Source organism: Stegostoma tigrinum, chromosome 42, assembly GCF_030684315.1.
Source record: "Stegostoma tigrinum isolate sSteTig4 chromosome 42, sSteTig4.hap1, whole genome shotgun sequence".
NCBI classification, from domain to species: Eukaryota; Metazoa; Chordata; class Chondrichthyes; order Orectolobiformes; family Stegostomatidae; genus Stegostoma; species Stegostoma tigrinum.
The window spans coordinates 6,890,263-6,907,292 of record NC_081395.1 but is presented as its reverse complement, the minus strand read 5'-3'; the positions used below and the strand labels follow the sequence as shown (position 1 = coordinate 6,907,292).

Below are 17,030 nucleotides of genomic sequence, written 5' to 3'. Positions count from 1 at the left end.
TCCGTGTGCTGTAGGGACACCTGCACAGTGCTGTTAGGGAGTTCCAGGATTTTAACTAGCAATAATGAAGGAACGACAAAATGTTTCCCACACATGATGGAGCTTGCAGGGTGTGGTATTCCCATGTGCTTGCTGCTACTGCCTTTCTCGTGGAGTGGTTATGACTTTGAAAAGTGCTGTTGGAAAAGCCTTGGTGAATTTCTGCAGTGCGTTTTGTAGATAGTACACCACTGCTGCCACTGAGCTTTGATGATGGAGAGACCGAGTGTTTGTGAATGTGCTGCCAGATCAAGGAGGGTTGCTTTCTCCTGGATGGTATCAAGCTTCTTCTTTTGTAGGAACTGCAGGGTAAACAGGGAGTAAACCATTGCACTCCTGGGTGGTGGGCAGACTGTGAGGAGACAGGAGGTCAGTTGCTTGCTGTGGCATTCCCAGTCTGCAATATTTATGAGGCCGGCCAGGTTCAGTTTGTGTATCTGAAGTGATTGTGGCTCTCTCTCAATTGGTGCCGGCATTTTACAAATGGGGTGAATTTTAAAAAGCGAAAAATGACTGACATGCCATTTCCCACTTGGAGGGTGTGGACACTTGGAGAGGTTCAGTCTACACAAGCTGTGGCCTCACCCTTGCACTTTCTGCTCCTCCCCACCAACGGGTACCTTCAACCGTGGGGTGCGCCACGAGATCAGCTCTCGTTCTGGCACTTGTGTGGGTGAAGAGGCCAGGAGATCAATTGGAGATGAGTGGTTGGACATCATTTAAATGGAGAATGACTGCAGAAAGCTGAAGCACAGGGAGATTCGGGAGTACTCATGCATGAATCTCAAAAAGCTAGCATCCAAGCTCAGTGGGTAATAGGGAAATTGTGATGAAGTGAGTGTGAGAGAGGAGGATAATTCAAGTCCACAAGGTATTGTCGGCAATCTTGCCAACTCACAGCAGATTTGGCCACCTTGTGAGGTCTCAAGTGTCTTGCATTAGATTGTGTTTTTCTGGTGTTGAACTGTAGGAAAGGCAGCAGCAAATTTGAGAAAGGAAAGCTCTCACAAGCAGGAATGTCATAATTTTCTGGACTCTTGAACCTTTCAATGATGTTGCGGTGAAGGATAAATGTTGGTTCCCTCTGACAGCGCCAGCTCGCTCAGCACTGACCTTCTGACAGTGTGGAGCTCTGTCAACACTATCCCGCTGACAGTGCACCGCTACCTCAGCACTGATCCTCCGACAGTGTGGACCCCCCTCAGTGCTGACTCTCCAACAGTGCAGCACTCCCTCTGACAGTGCGGCACTTCCTCAGAACTGACCCTCCAAAGGTGCAGTGTTCCCTCAGCACTGACCCTCCAACAGTTCAATGCTCCCTCAGCTCTAACCCTCCAACAGTGCCCACTTCCTCAGTACTGATCCTCCAACAGAGTGCTGCTCCCTCAGCACTGACCCTCTGACAGTGCCCACTCCCTCAGCACTGACCCTCTGACAGTGCCCACTCCCTTAGCACTGACCCTCAGACAGTGCTCGCTCCCTCAGCACTGACCCTCTGACAGTGTCTGCTCCCTCAGCACTGACCTTCTGACAGTGCCCACTCCCTCAGCACTGACCCTCCGACAGTGCCCGCTCCCTCAGCACTGACCCTCAGACAGTGCCTGCTCCCTCAGCAATGATCCTCCTACAATGCCTGCTCCCTCAGCAATGACCCTCCAATAGTGCCTGCTCCCTCAGCAATGACCCTCCGACAGTGCGGCATTCCATCAGACCTGACCCTCTGATAGTGCCTGCACCCTTAGCAATGACCCTCCAACAGTGCCTGAACCCTCAGCATTGACCCTCTGACAGTGCCTTCTCCCTCAGACCTGACTCTCCGATAGTGCCTGCTCCCTCAGCACTGACCCTCCGACAGAATGCTGCACCCTTAGCACTGACCCTCCAACAGTGCGGCATTCCCTCAGCACTGACCTTCCGACAGTGCCTGCTCCCTCAGCACTGACCCTCTGACAATGCCCACTCCCTCAGCACTGACCCTCCGACAGCGCCCGCTCCCTCAGCACTGACCCTCCAACACTGCCTGCACCCACAGCACTGACCCTCCGAGAGTGCCCGCTCCCTCAGCACTGACCCTCAGACAGTGCCCGCTCCCTCAGCACTGACTGTCCAACAGAGTGCTGCTCCCTCAGCACTGACCCTCAGACAGTGCCCGCTCTCTCAGCACTGACTGTCCAACAGAGTGCTGCTCCCTCAGCAATGACCCTCCAACAGTGCGGCATTCCCTCAGACCTGACCCTCTGACAGTGCCCGCTCCCTCAGGACTGACCCTCCGACAGTGTCTGCACCTTCAGCAATGACCCTCCAACAGTGCGGCATTCCCTCAGACCTGACCCTCTGACAGTGCCCGCTCCCTCAGGACTGACCCTCCGACAGTGTCCGCACCTTCAGCAATGACCCTCCAACAGTGCGGCATTCCCTCAGACCTGACCCTCTGACAGTGCCCACTCCCTCAGTACTGACCCTCAGACAGTGCCCGCTCCCTCAGCACTGACCCTCCGATAGTGCCTGCTCCCTCAGCACTGACCCTCTGATAGTGCCTGCTTCCTCAGCACTGACCCTCAGACAGTGCCCGCTCCCTCAGCACTGACCCTCAGACAGTGCCCGCTCTCTCAGCACTGACTCTCCAACAGAGTGCTGCTCCCTCAGCACTGACCCTCCGACAGTGCCCACTCCCTCAGTACTGACCCTCAGACAGTGCCCGCTCCCTCAGCACTGACCCTCCGACAGCACCTGCTCCCTCAGCACTGACCCTCCGACAGTGTCTGCTCCCTCAGCACTGACCCTCCGACAGTGCCCACTCCCTCAGTACTGACCCTCAGACAGTGCCCGCTCCCTCAGCACTGACCCTCCGACAGCACCTGCTCCCTCAGTACTGACCCTCCGACAGTGTCTGCACCTTCAGCAATGACCCTCCAACAGTGCGGCATTCCTTCAGACCTGACCCTCTGACAGTGCCCACTCCCTCAGTACTGACCCTCCAACAGTGCCCGCTCCCTCAGCACTGACCCTCCGACAGTGCCCGCTCCCTCAGCACTGACCCTCCGACAGTGTCTGCTCCTTCAGCACTGACCCTCTGACAGTGTTGCATTCCCTTAGTGCCGATCCTCTTAACATGCAGCACTTCCATAGTAACCATGTTAAGCAATTTACAACGTTAGTATTGGCATCGTTCTCAAATCTTTGGAGTGTGTCTTGAAATTGCAACCTTTTGACTTGGATTGACACTCTTGGAGCTGGCGGAGGGAGAAACAGTCGGGATGTTCATGGTGTGGGTGGGAGGCCTTTTGCTTCATGATATCATGTTCAGAATGATCATCTCAGAACCCTGGCTAAGACAGCAAAGTGCCAGGGTGTGGTGGACTCCTGCAGTATTTCTGTGTGGACTGTTAACCATACTGGGATTTTGGAGTTGCCAAAACAAAAAACTGTCACCCAAATTCTGCTCTATCCCACTCCAGAGTCCGGAGCACAGACTTACACTCCAGTGCAGCACTGAGGGTGTGCTGCGACGCTGGAAGTGTCATCTTCCGGATGAGACATTAAACAGTGGCCCTTGCTGACCCTCTCAAGATACCACAGTCGAAGGAAGCCAGCAGAATTCTCTCGCTGTTCGGGCCAACATTCGTCCCTCAAACAAACAGGGCTAAACTAAAAGCAAAATTCTACGAAAGGTGGAAACCTGAAACACGGCAGGAAGCGCTGGAAATACTTAGCCGTCAGAAGGGCAAGAGAGAGAGGAAGCAGGATTAAAATTTCAGACTTCTGAATACACAGTGGTTAGCACTGCTGTCTCATAACACCAGGGACCCAGGTTCAATTCCACCTTCAGGTGACTGTGTGGCGTTTGTCCATTCTCCCTGTGACTACGCGGATTTCCTCAGGGTGCTCCAGTTTCCTCCCACAGTCCAAAGATGTGCAGGTGAGGTGGATTGGCCACGCTGAATTGCTCCTGGTGTAGATTAGGTGGGTTATAGGAGGATGGGTCTGGGTCGGAAGCTCTGTGGGTTGGTGTGGACCTGTTCGGCTGAAAAGCCTGTTTCCACACTGCAGGGATTCTGTGAAACGTACGAAATGAAGAGGATATCTGATCACTTATCACATCATTGTTTGTGGGAGCTGACTGGTACAGATCATTTCCTGTAAGACAAGACTGGCCACATCTAAAAGTACTTCAATGGCCATGGGTTTGAGGTAACCACTACAGAATTGCAGCTCTTTCTTACTTTGAATCTGTTGGTAAGCTTCAAAAAGAGATGTGGAAAGAGAAGTCTTTTGAAGCTACAGAGAGCAGATCCTACAACCATTTTTGGATTGCACTAACTTCAGCAAAGCCTTTGCCAAGGTTTCCCTGGATAGTAAAGTTAGATCACATGGAATTCCGGGAAAGCTTGACAATACAAAATGGTAGAGTTATTGTTCAGACTGGAGGCCTGTGACCAGCGGTATGCCACAAGGATCGGTGTTGGGTTCACTGTTTTTCATCATTTACATAAATGATTTAGATGAGGTGATAGGAGGCCTGGTTAGTATTGGATGACACCAAAGTTGGTGGTATAGTGGGCAGTGAAGAAGGTTATCTCAGAGTACAGTGGGACTTTGATCAGCTGGGCCAGTGGGCCAGGGAGTGGCAGATCAGTTGTAATGCAAATGAATGTGGGTGTTGCATTTCGTTGAAATAAAGCAGAGTCCAACTTACACAGGTAATGGTTGGGCCCTGGGGAGCACTGTTGAACAGAGAGACCGAGGGGTACAGATACGTAGTTCCTTGAAAGTGGTGACACACATAGACAGGCTAGGGAAGAAGGCATTTGGCACGCTTTTCTTCCTTGGTCAGAGCATTGAGTACAGGAGTTGGGACATCGTGTTACAGCTGTACAAGACATTGGTAAGGCCACATTTGGAGTACTGTGTACAATTCGGGTTGTGCTGTTACAGCAAGGCTGTTATTAAACTGGAAAGAGTGCAAAAAAGATTTACAAGGATGTTACTGAGATTGAAAGGTTTGAGTTATAAGGAGAAGTGGGGACTTTTATCCCTGAAGCGCAGGAGGCTGAGGGGTGACCTTATCAAGATATATAAAATCACGAGGGACACAGATAAAATGAATAGCCAAAATCTTTTAGGGTAGGGGAAATTAAAGGAAAATAAAAGCTTCTTTTAAATTGGCGGACCAAATACTCCCTGGACATAGAGCCTGGGTTAGACACAGAGTAAAGCTCACTCTACACTGTCTCCATCAAATATTCCCAGGACAGTATCAGCACAGGGGTTAGATACAGAGTAAAGCTCTCTTGACACTGTACCATTATGAGAGGTTGATTAACATGCAAGCCTCAGCAAATGGCATATCCTGTGACAGACTCCAGAAAGAAATTCACCGTGAGGCCAGGACACAGTGAGGCCAGGCCACGGTGAGGCCAGGTCACTGTGAGGACAGGACACTGTGAGGAGAGATCACTGTGAGGACAGGACACTGTGAGGAGAGGTCACTGTGAGACAGGACACTATGAGGAGAGGTCACTGTGAGGACAGGTCACTGTGAGGACTGGTCACTGTGAGGACAGGTCACTGCGAGGAGAGGTCACTGTGAGGACTGGTCACTGCGAGGACAGGTCACTGTGAGGAGAGGTCACTGTGAGACAGGACACTATGAGGAGAGGTCACTGTGAGGACAGGTCACTGCGAGGAGAGGTCACTGTGAGGACAGGTCACTGCGAGGAGAGGTCACTGTGAGGATGGGTCACTGTGAGGAAGGGTCACTGTGAAGAGAGGTCACTTTGAGACGGGACACTGTGAGGAGAGGTCACTGTGAGGACAGGACACTGTGAGGAGAGGTCACTGTGAGGACAGGTCACTGCGAGGAGAGGTCACTGTGAGACAGGACACTATGAGGAGAGGTCACTGTGAGGACAGGACACTGTGAGGACTGGTCACTGTGAGGACAGGACACTGTGCGAATAGGTTACTGTGAGGAGAGGTCACTCTGACGAGAGGTCACTGTGAGGATGGGTCACTGTGAGGACAGGGCACTGTGCGAATAGGTTACTGTGAGGACAGGTCACTCTGACGAGAGGTCACTGTGAGGATGGGTCACTGTGAGGACAGGTCACTGCGAGGAGAGGTCACTGTGAGGATGGGTCACTGTGAGGAAGGGTCACTGTGAAGAGAGGTCACTTTGAGACGGGACACTGTGAGGAGAGGTCACTGTGAGGACAGGACACTGTGAGGAGAGGTCACTGTGAGGACAGGTCACTGCGAGGAGAGGTCACTGTGAGACAGGACACTATGAGGAGAGGTCACTGTGAGGACAGGACACTGTGAGGACTGGTCACTGTGAGGACAGGACACTGTGCGAATAGGTTACTGTGAGGAGAGGTCACTCTGACGAGAGGTCACTGTGAGGACAGGGCACTGTGCGAATAGGTTACTGTGAGGACAGGTCACTCTGACGAGAGGTCACTGTGAGGACTGGTCACTGTGAGGACAGGTCACTGTGAGGACAGGTCACTCTGAGGAGAGGTCACTGTGAGGACGGGTCACTGTTAGGACAGAACACTGTGAGGACAGGTCACTCTGAGGACAGGTCACTGTGAATGGGTCACTGTGAGGACAGGTCACTGGGAGGACTGGTCACTCTGAGGAGAGGTCACTGTGAGGACTGGTCACTGTGAGGATAGGACACTGTGAGGAAAGGTCACTGTGAGGATAAGACACTGTGAGGAAAGGTCACTGTGAGGACAGGACACTGTGAGTCCAGGACAATGTGAGGATAGGACACTGTGAGGAAAGGTCACTGTGAGGATAGGACACTGTGAGGAAAGGTCACTGTGAGGACAGGACACTGTGAGTCCAGGACAATGTGAGGATAGGACACTGTGAGGAAAGGTCACTGTGAGGATGGGTCACTGTGAAGACCGGTCACTGTGAGGACAGGACACTGTGAGGACTGGTCACTGTGAGGACAGGTCACTGTGAAGACAGGACAATGTGAGAAGAGGTCACTGTGAGGGTTAGGTCACTGTGAGGAGAGGTCGTCACCAAGCAGACAGGTCACTGAGAGGACACATTCACCACAATGTTAGGTCACTGAGGACAGGACACTGTGAGGACTTCAATGAGGCACATCGACTCTCAAGGTGGTCCAATTTTTTTGGTTAGTTCTGTACGGCGCACATTCGGGCTGGTGTGTCGTTTGAGTATCTAGTCTTGGGTGTAACCCTTTCCTTGCAGGGAGAGGAGTCTGTGATCAGGAGATGAAGATTCCCTGGATATATCCAGCAAGCACAGTCATTGGTAGTGGGACTCCTGGATTGGAGTTCTGTCACCCCCGCGGGTATTTTGACAGTTTCTCAGTTTCCCTGCATTCCACCCTATCCTATCATTCAACACTTGGCGACAGCTAGCAAAGAGCAGAAATGACCTCCTATTGTGTTGAATGATTCAATGACAGTCAGCCTGACATTTAGACAGTCCAGGAGTCTGCCCTGCAGAATCAGTGTGGGCAAATGCATACTGCTACGTACCAGCTGCAGACAGTGAAGATGGGCAAGGTAACAATGCACAACACCTAGTTATCTCCTTGGGGCTCAGGGAACTGATCCCTAACAGTTATAGCACTCTATCTGGCCTTGGTGCCTCTAAGGAAAGGAGATGGGGAGAATCTGCCAGAGATGTTGCTCCTGATCACTGTCCCGTGATCCCCAGGGTTACAGGATGTGGCAGGGGGAAATCAGACAGGGTCCCCTCTTGTGATCACAGTCCAGTAATCCTCAGGGTTAGAGAGAGGAGGAATCAGACAAGGTCTCTGCTCCTGATCACTATCCAGTGATCTCCAGGGTTAGAGAAAGAGATAGGGAGTCCGTTGCTTTCCTGTTGTCATATGGTGGGAGACTATCTCTTGATGATGGAAGGGATCATAAATGCTGCCAACTTGTGTTGCCTGGACCTACACAGGGATCAATCCAGGGCAGATACCACCTGTGGAAGCTACCCTGAGAAGACAGCATCTCTGCTGGGACACAGGTAACAATTTATTGTGCCTGGAGAAGAGATCACTGCAGAGCACACAGTGTGGCTGTACTGCACGTAATCTACAATCAGGTTATAAACAGCTCTACTATCAGTGCCAAGGCTGAATTCACATGCTGCCTGGCACTGGGTTATAGATCAACTCTTGCACAGAAAGACATTGGTGGGCAGGCTGCCTCCTCTTTGTCCCTGCTCTGACTACGACTGCTCCCTGGGCAGCTTGGGGACCGCTGTGTCAGGCAGGGAACTGGGGCTTGGAGCCCCACTCAAGAATGCCTTGATCATGTATCCCTCATCCTGTATCATTTTAACGGAAATGATCTGGTTCAGTCTTGCGTTGCTGCTTGTGGGAGCTTGCTGTTCGATTCCTGTATTACACTGGCAAACCACACTCAGGACAGCGGCTGTCCAGGGCTCAGAGGCAGCTTCTCGAAGAATATCAGCAGCTTTGCCCACTCCTAAGCCGGGGAAAAGATATTTCCTGCTGTCCACTCACATACGCCAAATGTGACCTTATGTCGTTAAGGAAGAGGCATGATCTCATTAAAGTCTTTTGAGATATTAACAGGAAAAGACAGGGTCGATGAAGATAAACTATTTCCATTTGTTGAGATTCTAGAGCACGAGGCACAGTCTGGGAATTAGGGCCAGGGCATTCGGGACACAAGTTAGGAAGCACTTCCACATACAAAGAGTGACAGATAGCTTGGAACTCTCCTCCAGAAACAAGAAATGGATGCTGGATCAGTTGTTCATTTTAAACCTGAGATAGATACATTTCTATTAAGCAAAGCCATGAAGGAATAGGGGCCCAATATTGTTTTTGCTCTTTCATGGGACATGGGTGTCACTGGCTGGCCAGCATTTATTGCCTGTCCCTAGTTGCTCCTTGAGAAGGTGGTGGTGAGCGGTTTTCTTGAACCACTGCAGTCTACCTGCTGAAGGTTGACCCACAATGCCACTGGGGAAGGAATTCCAGGGTTTCAATCCAGTAACACTGAAAGTGCTGCTCCCATGTATCTGCTGCTCTTGTCCCTCTAGATGGAAGTGATAACCCCCCAGGATGTTGATAGTGGGGGATTCAGTGATGGTAACATCATTGAATGTCAAGTGGTTAGATTGTCTCTTATTGGTGATGGTCATGGCCTGATCATTGGCAAACATCTCCACTTCTGAGCTTATGACAGAGGGAAGGGAATTGACGAAACAACTGAAGACGGTTGGGCCTAGGACACTACGCTCAGCACCTCTTGCAGAAATGTCCTGAAGCTCAGATGACTGACCAAAAACCACAGTTGTGGAGTTAGGCCACAAATCAGCCAAGGTCTCATTGAAAGGTGGAACAGGCTCCACAGACTGAATGGCCTACTCCTACAACGTCCAGTGCATAGAAAGGGAACTACAAAGTGGAAAGTAGTCCATCAAATTCCACTGGGAGTGAAGTCTGATTTTGTGACTATTTCTCTAAACAGCAAACATGATACAGATTGATGTCCATCAAATTGTGGGTATTCAATCCTGCACCCTCACACCCCTTCCCTTTTGAAACGGGCAGGGGAGTGTTAGGAGTGAGGAGAGGATTACATCCTGATGACATTTATTTCCATATGCAAAACACAGTCATGGAGACTTGATGTCCACACAGGGCAGGTGAGTCCATGGGTGCGTATTTCCGTAAAATAAGGAAGTGCTGCAATTCACTGGCATTGGCACCTTGTGCAAATGGGTTTGCTGGTATGAACAGGGCCAGGGTGAGGGAAGTGAATGAGCGTGTGGACATGTGGTGGGGGGGGGGGGAAAGATGGTGAGGGCTTGTCATCTTGATCTGAATTGATGAGCCAGCCCACCCACAAACTTTGAGGACCAGGATCTGTTTTCCTGGGACGGCCACTCGATCCCCACTGACCCAACTCAGTGCAGATCAAAAGCAAATCTTACTGGTTAAGGGAGCACGAGGTATGTGATTCTGATCCTGATCCCCATGCACACTCTGAACCAGGTTTTAATGGTGCTAAACTGCAACAAACAACATGCGTTACAAAGTCCTAAGGAGGCCGCTGTGGTCTGAGCGCAGTCTGCGTTGAGAGCTCTCTCCTCTGTTCATCATTGCCATCGCCCCCAGTCCGGCTCCTGGGAGTCAATGCACACAATACGGCGGGCTGTGTTCTCTCATCTTTTTAGGAGTCAGCTCTATGGGTTGGGGGTGGTCAGGGCAGTACCAATACAGCGTTTCCCAAGGCCGGAGGATGAGGGTGCTGGTGCCCGCTCCCCCCAGCTGGTCTGGGATAGGGTAAGGGTTTGGTGGGGAAGCGTCGACCTCTCACTCATCACTGCCCCCTCGCGTCTTCAGCCTGTATTTCTCCATGAACTCTGCGTGTTTCTGCCGCAGGATCTCCTGCTGTTTCTTGAAGCCATTCAGCCTGCGAAGAGAGAGAGGTGGTGAACGGGGTGGGGTCCATGTGTGCGCCGCGCTGGGCTTGGGACGGGTGGGCAGACAGGAGATGGTGACCAAGTCAGCCTTGGGACTCCATTCCTGATTCTTGACCAGAGTTTATCTGTGGGGAAAGGAAGAGTTTCGGGAGATTGAGTGATTGCAGAAGGTGTCAACCTGCTCCAGCTGATTGTGGAATAGGCTCCAGACAGGCTCGGCACAGGGTGGCACCTCCTGATGCCAATGACAGCAACCCTGGACTGGCTCTATACACTCCGGTTGCCATTGCTCGTTGGCCAGCTGCCCTGGCCTCACTCCACTGGCTTCATTTTCCCCCTTCCCCACTACTTTGTAAAGTGGCAATTGACAAAGACCAAAGGATACATGCTTCTTTTTAATGAAAGAAAATATTCTGGTGAGGTGAGGGCAGCAGAGTATGCCTCTTCTGCAAAGAGACAGTCCAGACATGAGGGGACAAACGACTCCTCCAGATTTCCCTGCTCCATTAAGGCTTTGAGAGTCAGGATGGGCCCATTGTTAGTCTCTTAGGATATTGGGAGGGGCCAGGATGGAGGGACTTAACTTCAAGATCAGCCAAGACTGTGTTGAACAGCAGAGGAAAGATTGATGGGTTGAATGGTCCACTCCTGTTCCTATCTTTTGTATACTGTGGAAATTCCAGGCAATATTGAGGGAAGGTGACACATGTCTGGATGTTACTCAGTCTGGTGGACTATCAGGGAGGAGATCACTTGGCCCAGTCTGTGGGCAGTGGGAGTGGGGGGGGGGGCAGGGTCAGTATAAGATTATTTGCATTTTTGAACTCGGTTGGAGATAGAATTTGCGACCCGTCCCTCAGAGGCAACAACAGACTGTTGCTCCCTCAGCCGTTCTTTGTAAATCTTCTCAGCAAAAAAAAAGTCGAAAACCCACCAGCAGTCATCGTCAGCACTGAGGGGGGGATTCAGTTGAACCTACTCCACCATCAGAAGCAAAAGGAATTAGGCGAGTGCAACAATTTCAGGAGAAAAGCCCAGTGCCAGCAGTTTGTGTGTGTACGTCCATGTTTGTGTGTGTGTGAGAGTTTGTGTGTGTGTCTGTGTGTGCGCATTTGTGTCTGTACATCCATGTTTGTGTGCGCGTGAGTTTGTGTGTGTCTGTGTTTGCGTGTGCATGTGTCTGTACGTCCATGTTTGTGTGTGTGCATTTGTGTCTGTACGTCCGTGTTTGTGTGTGTGCGCGTGTGCACACGTGCAGAATAGATTCAGTATCGCAGCGCCATTTGGGATCAGCTGTGACTTGTCCATTTTGCCCTGACTGTATCTGTTACTTAGCTGAAGTACTTTCATGTTAACACTGCGGAATTTTGTTTCTCCTGAGATGTATGCTTTAGTCCCTTGTTTATAAGGGTAGATATACAAATTTGCTTATGTCCAAATTTGTGTCAATGACTTTTGCATCTTTGCGTAAGCTTGGTATTTTTAATAAACATTTGGTCTGTTTGTTGGTGACTATTGATTCCTGGCTGACTGGCTCTCAATACTAAAATCCAGGCAGAGGCTGAGTCCTATATCATCGGCCCTGTCCCTACCCTGGGGAAAAGTAAGCATTGTTGTGAGGAGGAATGGAACTAGAAAATAATAGTGACCCACTTTGTTGGAATGACTGCCGGAGAATCACAAAAGCTGGATTGGTCCAGGGGTAAACAAGGTGGTGAATCAATTACTGACGATGTCACCTTCCCCATTCCACAGACCTCCCATACCATCCTGACTTGGAAATACATCGATGTTCCTTCAGTGCGGCTGGGTTAAAATCCTGACATTCACTTCCAAATGGCACTGTGGCTGACCATACATCACATGGACTGTAGCAGCTCAACAAGACACCACCTTCTGAAGGGCAGTTAGTGATCGGCAATAAATGCTGGGCACAGCCTGAGGTGGCCACAACCCCGAACAAAGTTTGAAGAAAGATAACTGCAGGAACTGGAGACTAGCGCAAAGTATTAAACTGCAACGACAGATACAGTGGTGGACCATCAGAGAATGAGACAGAACAGTCAGACAGAGGATGTCATTGTGCTCCTGAGATGCTGCTTGGCCTGCTGTGTTCATCCAGCTTCACACGTTGTTATCTTAGACAGAGGATGTCATTGGCTTCTTGATGTACTGAGGGAGAGGTAGAGGTGGTGTCTGGTGTATTAAAAAGGGAGGGGACATTTTACCAAGGTGACAGGCCACGAGACAACAGCTGGGACAGGACATGGTGGGCCGGCATTCATCCCACAGATCGGCAGGGGTGTAGGGGCTAGAGGAGGTTACAGAGATAGGGAGGGGGTGTAGGGGATGGAGGGGGTTACAGAGATAGGGAGGGGGTGTAGGAGCTGGAGAAGGTTACAGAGATAGGGAGGGGGTGGCAGAGATAGGGAGGACTTTAGGGGGCTGGAGAAGGTTACAGAGATAGAGAGGGGGTTTAGGGGAAGGAGGGGGTTACAGAGATAGGGAGGGGGTGTATGGGCTGAGGAGGTTATAGAGACAGGGAGGGGGTGACAGAGATAGGGAGGGGTTTAGGGGGCTGGAGAAGGTTACAGAGATAGGGAGGGGGTATAGGGGCTGGAGGAGGTTACAGAGATAGGGAGGGGGTGTAGGGGCTGGAGGGGGTTACAGAGATAGGGAGTGGGTGTAGGGGCTGGAGGGGGTTGCAGAGATAGGGAGGGGGTGTAGGGGCTGGAGGGGGTGACAGAGATAGGGAGGGGGTGTAGGGGGTGACAGAGATAGGGAGTGGGTGTAGGGGCTGGAGGGGGTTACAGAGATAAGGAGGGGGTGTAGGAGCTTACAGAGACAGGGAGAGGGTGTAGGGGATGTAGGAGCTTACAGAGACAGGGAGCGGGTGTTGGGAATGGAGGAGCTTACAGAGACAGGGAGAGGGTGTAGGGGATGTAGGAGCTTACAGAGACAGGGAGCGGGTGTTGGGAATGGAGGAGCTTACAGAGACAGGGAGAGGGTGTAGGGGATGGAGGAGCTTACAGAGATAGGGAGGGGGTGTAGGGGGTTACAGAGATAGGGAAGGGATGTAGGGGATGGAGAAGGTTACACAGATGAGGGGGATGTAGGGGGTTACAGATATAGGGAGGGGGTGTAGAGGCTGGAGGAGATGGCAGCAACAGAGTGGAGGCTGACAGTCAGCACTGACGGTGTGCTCAGAACTTGCTGTTTAGTAGGGGGTGGGGTGGTGTTGGAGTAGATGGTGGGAGAGGACAAGAGCTCACTGCCGTGTGAAAGCATCTTGCCTGCTCTAGGGTATCACATTCCCCATTGAGCAGGATGAATAGACAGCAATGAATACTTCCGCCAAAGCGCGACCTACAACAAGAGAGCTCCAGAGCCTGGGTGTACTGTGAGAGAAAGCTGCCTCATCTCAATGTACACACAATCGTTTGTGAGACGCCAGCTGAGGTGGGAGGGGGTTGGAGCTGCATTGCTTCCCATCGGGACTGAGTGTGTGTGCACTCCCACACGTAGATGTGTGAATAGCTCTCGCTTTCTGTCTCAGTCTTCTCTCCCCTGAGCAGACGTGACCTCAGACAGCCTCTGCCTCACAAGCAGCACTCTCCTGCCCTTTAGCAATGCTCAGGTACCGGGGCCCCACTACCAGCCACCAAACATCCTGCTCACCACGCTCTCAGGCACTGTCAGTCAGGATCAATGGGGATCTGGCCACTACTCTGTTGGGCGTGCTGGCCCACTTTTCATATCGATGCTGTCTGGGTCAGAGACCTGGCCTCGTCTCTCTGCACGGGATCTGAACGCTGATTTGGAAGGCCCAAGGGGATAATTCTCAGTGTTGTTGGAGCAGACGGGCTTGGGTGCACTCAAGGTGCTGGGGCAAGATGTGAGCATCCTATTAATTGGGGCACTGAGTACGAAAGCCAAGGGGGTTGTGTTGAACCTGTTTCAGACACTCAGCTGGAGGAGTGCATCCAGTTCAGGGTACTGCACTGTCAGAAGGATGTGAAGGTACTGGAGAGAAGATTTATGGCATTGCTTTCAGGGGTGAGGAACTTCAGTTAACTGGATGGATTGCAGAGGTTGCTTTCCTTGTGGAAGAGGGATCAAAGGGTACGGGGTGTGGTGGAGCAGGCTCAAGGGGTAGAATTGCCCTCTCCTGTTTCTGTACTTTTCTATGGTTCAAAGAGAAGGTCAAGGTGTGATTTGATTGCACTGTTCAAAATCACGAGGGGGTCTGGGCAGGATAGATGGAGAAAGTGCCCCTCCTTTGATGGGTTAAAGCAAAATAGTTAGAGGTGAGATGTTCTCACAATGTGAGGGGTTCGGGTCTGGAATGGGCTGCCTGGTTGCGGTGGAGACAGCTTTTGTCAGAGCTATCAGGAGGAGACTGGACAAACATATGGAACAGGAACAACATGCTGGGCCACTGAAGGGGACGGTGAGTCGTATTGGGTGAATTGCTCATGCAGAGAGCTAGCATAGACACAATGGGTTGAATGGCCTCCTTGCGTGTTGTGATCACCCTGTGATTCTGAGAGCCTCCCATCCACAGCAATATCCCATTCCAGCAGTTGAAGCAATTTGCTTGAACAACACTGGGTACAGGTATGGCCTAAACTTTTGCTTTTCTTCTGGTGGATCTCACAGAGTAGGTGCTGCAGTGTCAGAGGAGTGGTCTTCAGCAGGTAGCACTAAACCATAGACCCTCACCTGCTCCACCCTCCCTTGTAGACATTATCATCCCCCTGAGAGGGCAGATGAGGCCATGATTAATGGCCATGACAAACTCCTCTGGCTGTCCTGACACTTGGTCTGGTTACTTTTGTCGCCTATGGTTGTTGGATACAGGCCGAGTACAGACTGAGCTCAACCAGCCCACAACCAAAGAGAACCGTCTACCATCATACGTGATTCCACAATTGGATAGAACTTGCCAAACAATTCTGAATGCATCAACAGCTACACTAACAATGTCAGATCAAGGGAGCTCACAAAAAGACTCTTTTACAATTGGTGTGCCTAGGGACCTACTCGCTGTGAACATCCGTCATGTGCTTGACCCTAGTGCCTTTTCTCAATTCCTTGGGAGCTAGGGGGCCATTAACTCTTTATTCCCTTCTTCTTCACAACATCTCAGCCTGTCAGGGGTGAGCTGAAGCTCCAAATCTTCCTGCTGTCCAGATTGCGGTGACTGTTTGGACTTTGTCATTCTTGTGTTTGCCCAGGTGAATGCAAGACTAAAAGCTTTGATAAAATGTCTCTCTTTTCAGCAGTCCTGTGTACAACCAGCTGAGTGTGTGACTACGCTTTGTGAATCAACACAGTCCTCTGATAAGTGGCGAAACACAACGGTGAGTGGGCCTGGGGACAAGGTGGGAACACGTCTCTAGCGGTGACTCTGAACTGGAGGCTGGCGGATGGGCTTTCAATCACTGGAATGCAGGGGCCGATTTGATTCAAAACCACATACACCAGGGAGAAAGCTGTGTAAACGTAAATAAATCAGCTCGACTGCCTGTCCAAACTGAACTTTAACCCTTTTGTCCGAGCCACCTTATCTAAAGGAAGCAGCCACGATATGTCTATTGTATCCTAGAGAGAGCCTAGATAAGGGGTGGTGTAGCACCCTGGCAGAGATATAGTTATGTGAGGAGCTTCTTCACAGTGAGATGGACTGAATCTCGCACAAAGGACAACACTGAGCTCGCCAGTGAAGATAACTTTGCGCATCATGTTAGCGTCACACAGCATGGAAGCAGACCCTTCGGTCCAACTTGTCCATGCTGACCAAGTTTCCCAAACAAAACCAGTCCCACTTGCCTGTGTTTGGCCCATATCCCTCTAAATGTTTCCTATTCATGTATCTGTCCAAATATCTTTTAAATGATGTAACTTTCCTTTGGCAGCTCATTCCATATACGAGCCACCCTCGGTGTGAAAAAGGTGCCCCTCAGGTCTCCTTTAAACGGTTTCCTCTCTCATCTTAAACCTATACTTCTTGTTCAGACTCCCCTAACCTTGGAAAGAGACCATGGCTATTTGCCTTGTTTAACAGGAAGGGTTTAGAGGGATATGGACCAAACGCTGGCAAATGGGACTAGATTAATTTAGCATATCTGGACAGCATGGACGATTGGACTGAAGGGTCTGTTTCCATGATGTGCATCGCTAAGACTCTATCCCTCAACCTCTTAATCTTCAGAGATAAAAGTCCCAGCTTATTCAATCTCTCCTTACAACTCAAACCCTCCAGTTCCGGTTACATCTTTGTAAATCTTTTCTGCACCCTCTACAATCACAAAAAGAAGGTTGTCACTCACAAATCCAATTGGGAATTCAGGAGAAACATCCGTCCCCAGAAAGTAGGGAGAGTGACCAGGGCCAACAGTACACATACAGTTCTTTTTCACATATGAATCAGGAACAGGAGAAGGCCACTTGGGCCCTTGAGCCTCCACATTTTCCCTCCTCCGCTACCCCCAGTTTTTCCAAGAATCTATCTACCTCTGTTTTAAAAATAT

The 17,030-nt window shown here is 50.8% G+C and overlaps 1 protein-coding gene across 2 annotated transcripts in view; it reads right to left on the bottom strand.

Moving 5' to 3' along the window:
* Positions 1-10,051: 10,051 nt before the first annotated feature.
* The window catches only part of dnajc4 (DnaJ (Hsp40) homolog, subfamily C, member 4), an 85,230-nt gene continuing 78,251 nt past the window's right edge, over positions 10,052-17,030 (bottom strand). For both annotated transcript variants that reach the window (XM_048525221.2, XM_048525219.2), the window contains one exon: positions 10,052-10,487. In XM_048525221.2, coding sequence (XP_048381178.1) covers positions 10,388-10,487 — 100 coding nt within the window. In that variant the 3' untranslated portion in view covers positions 10,052-10,387. The remainder of the gene's footprint in view (positions 10,488-17,030) is intronic.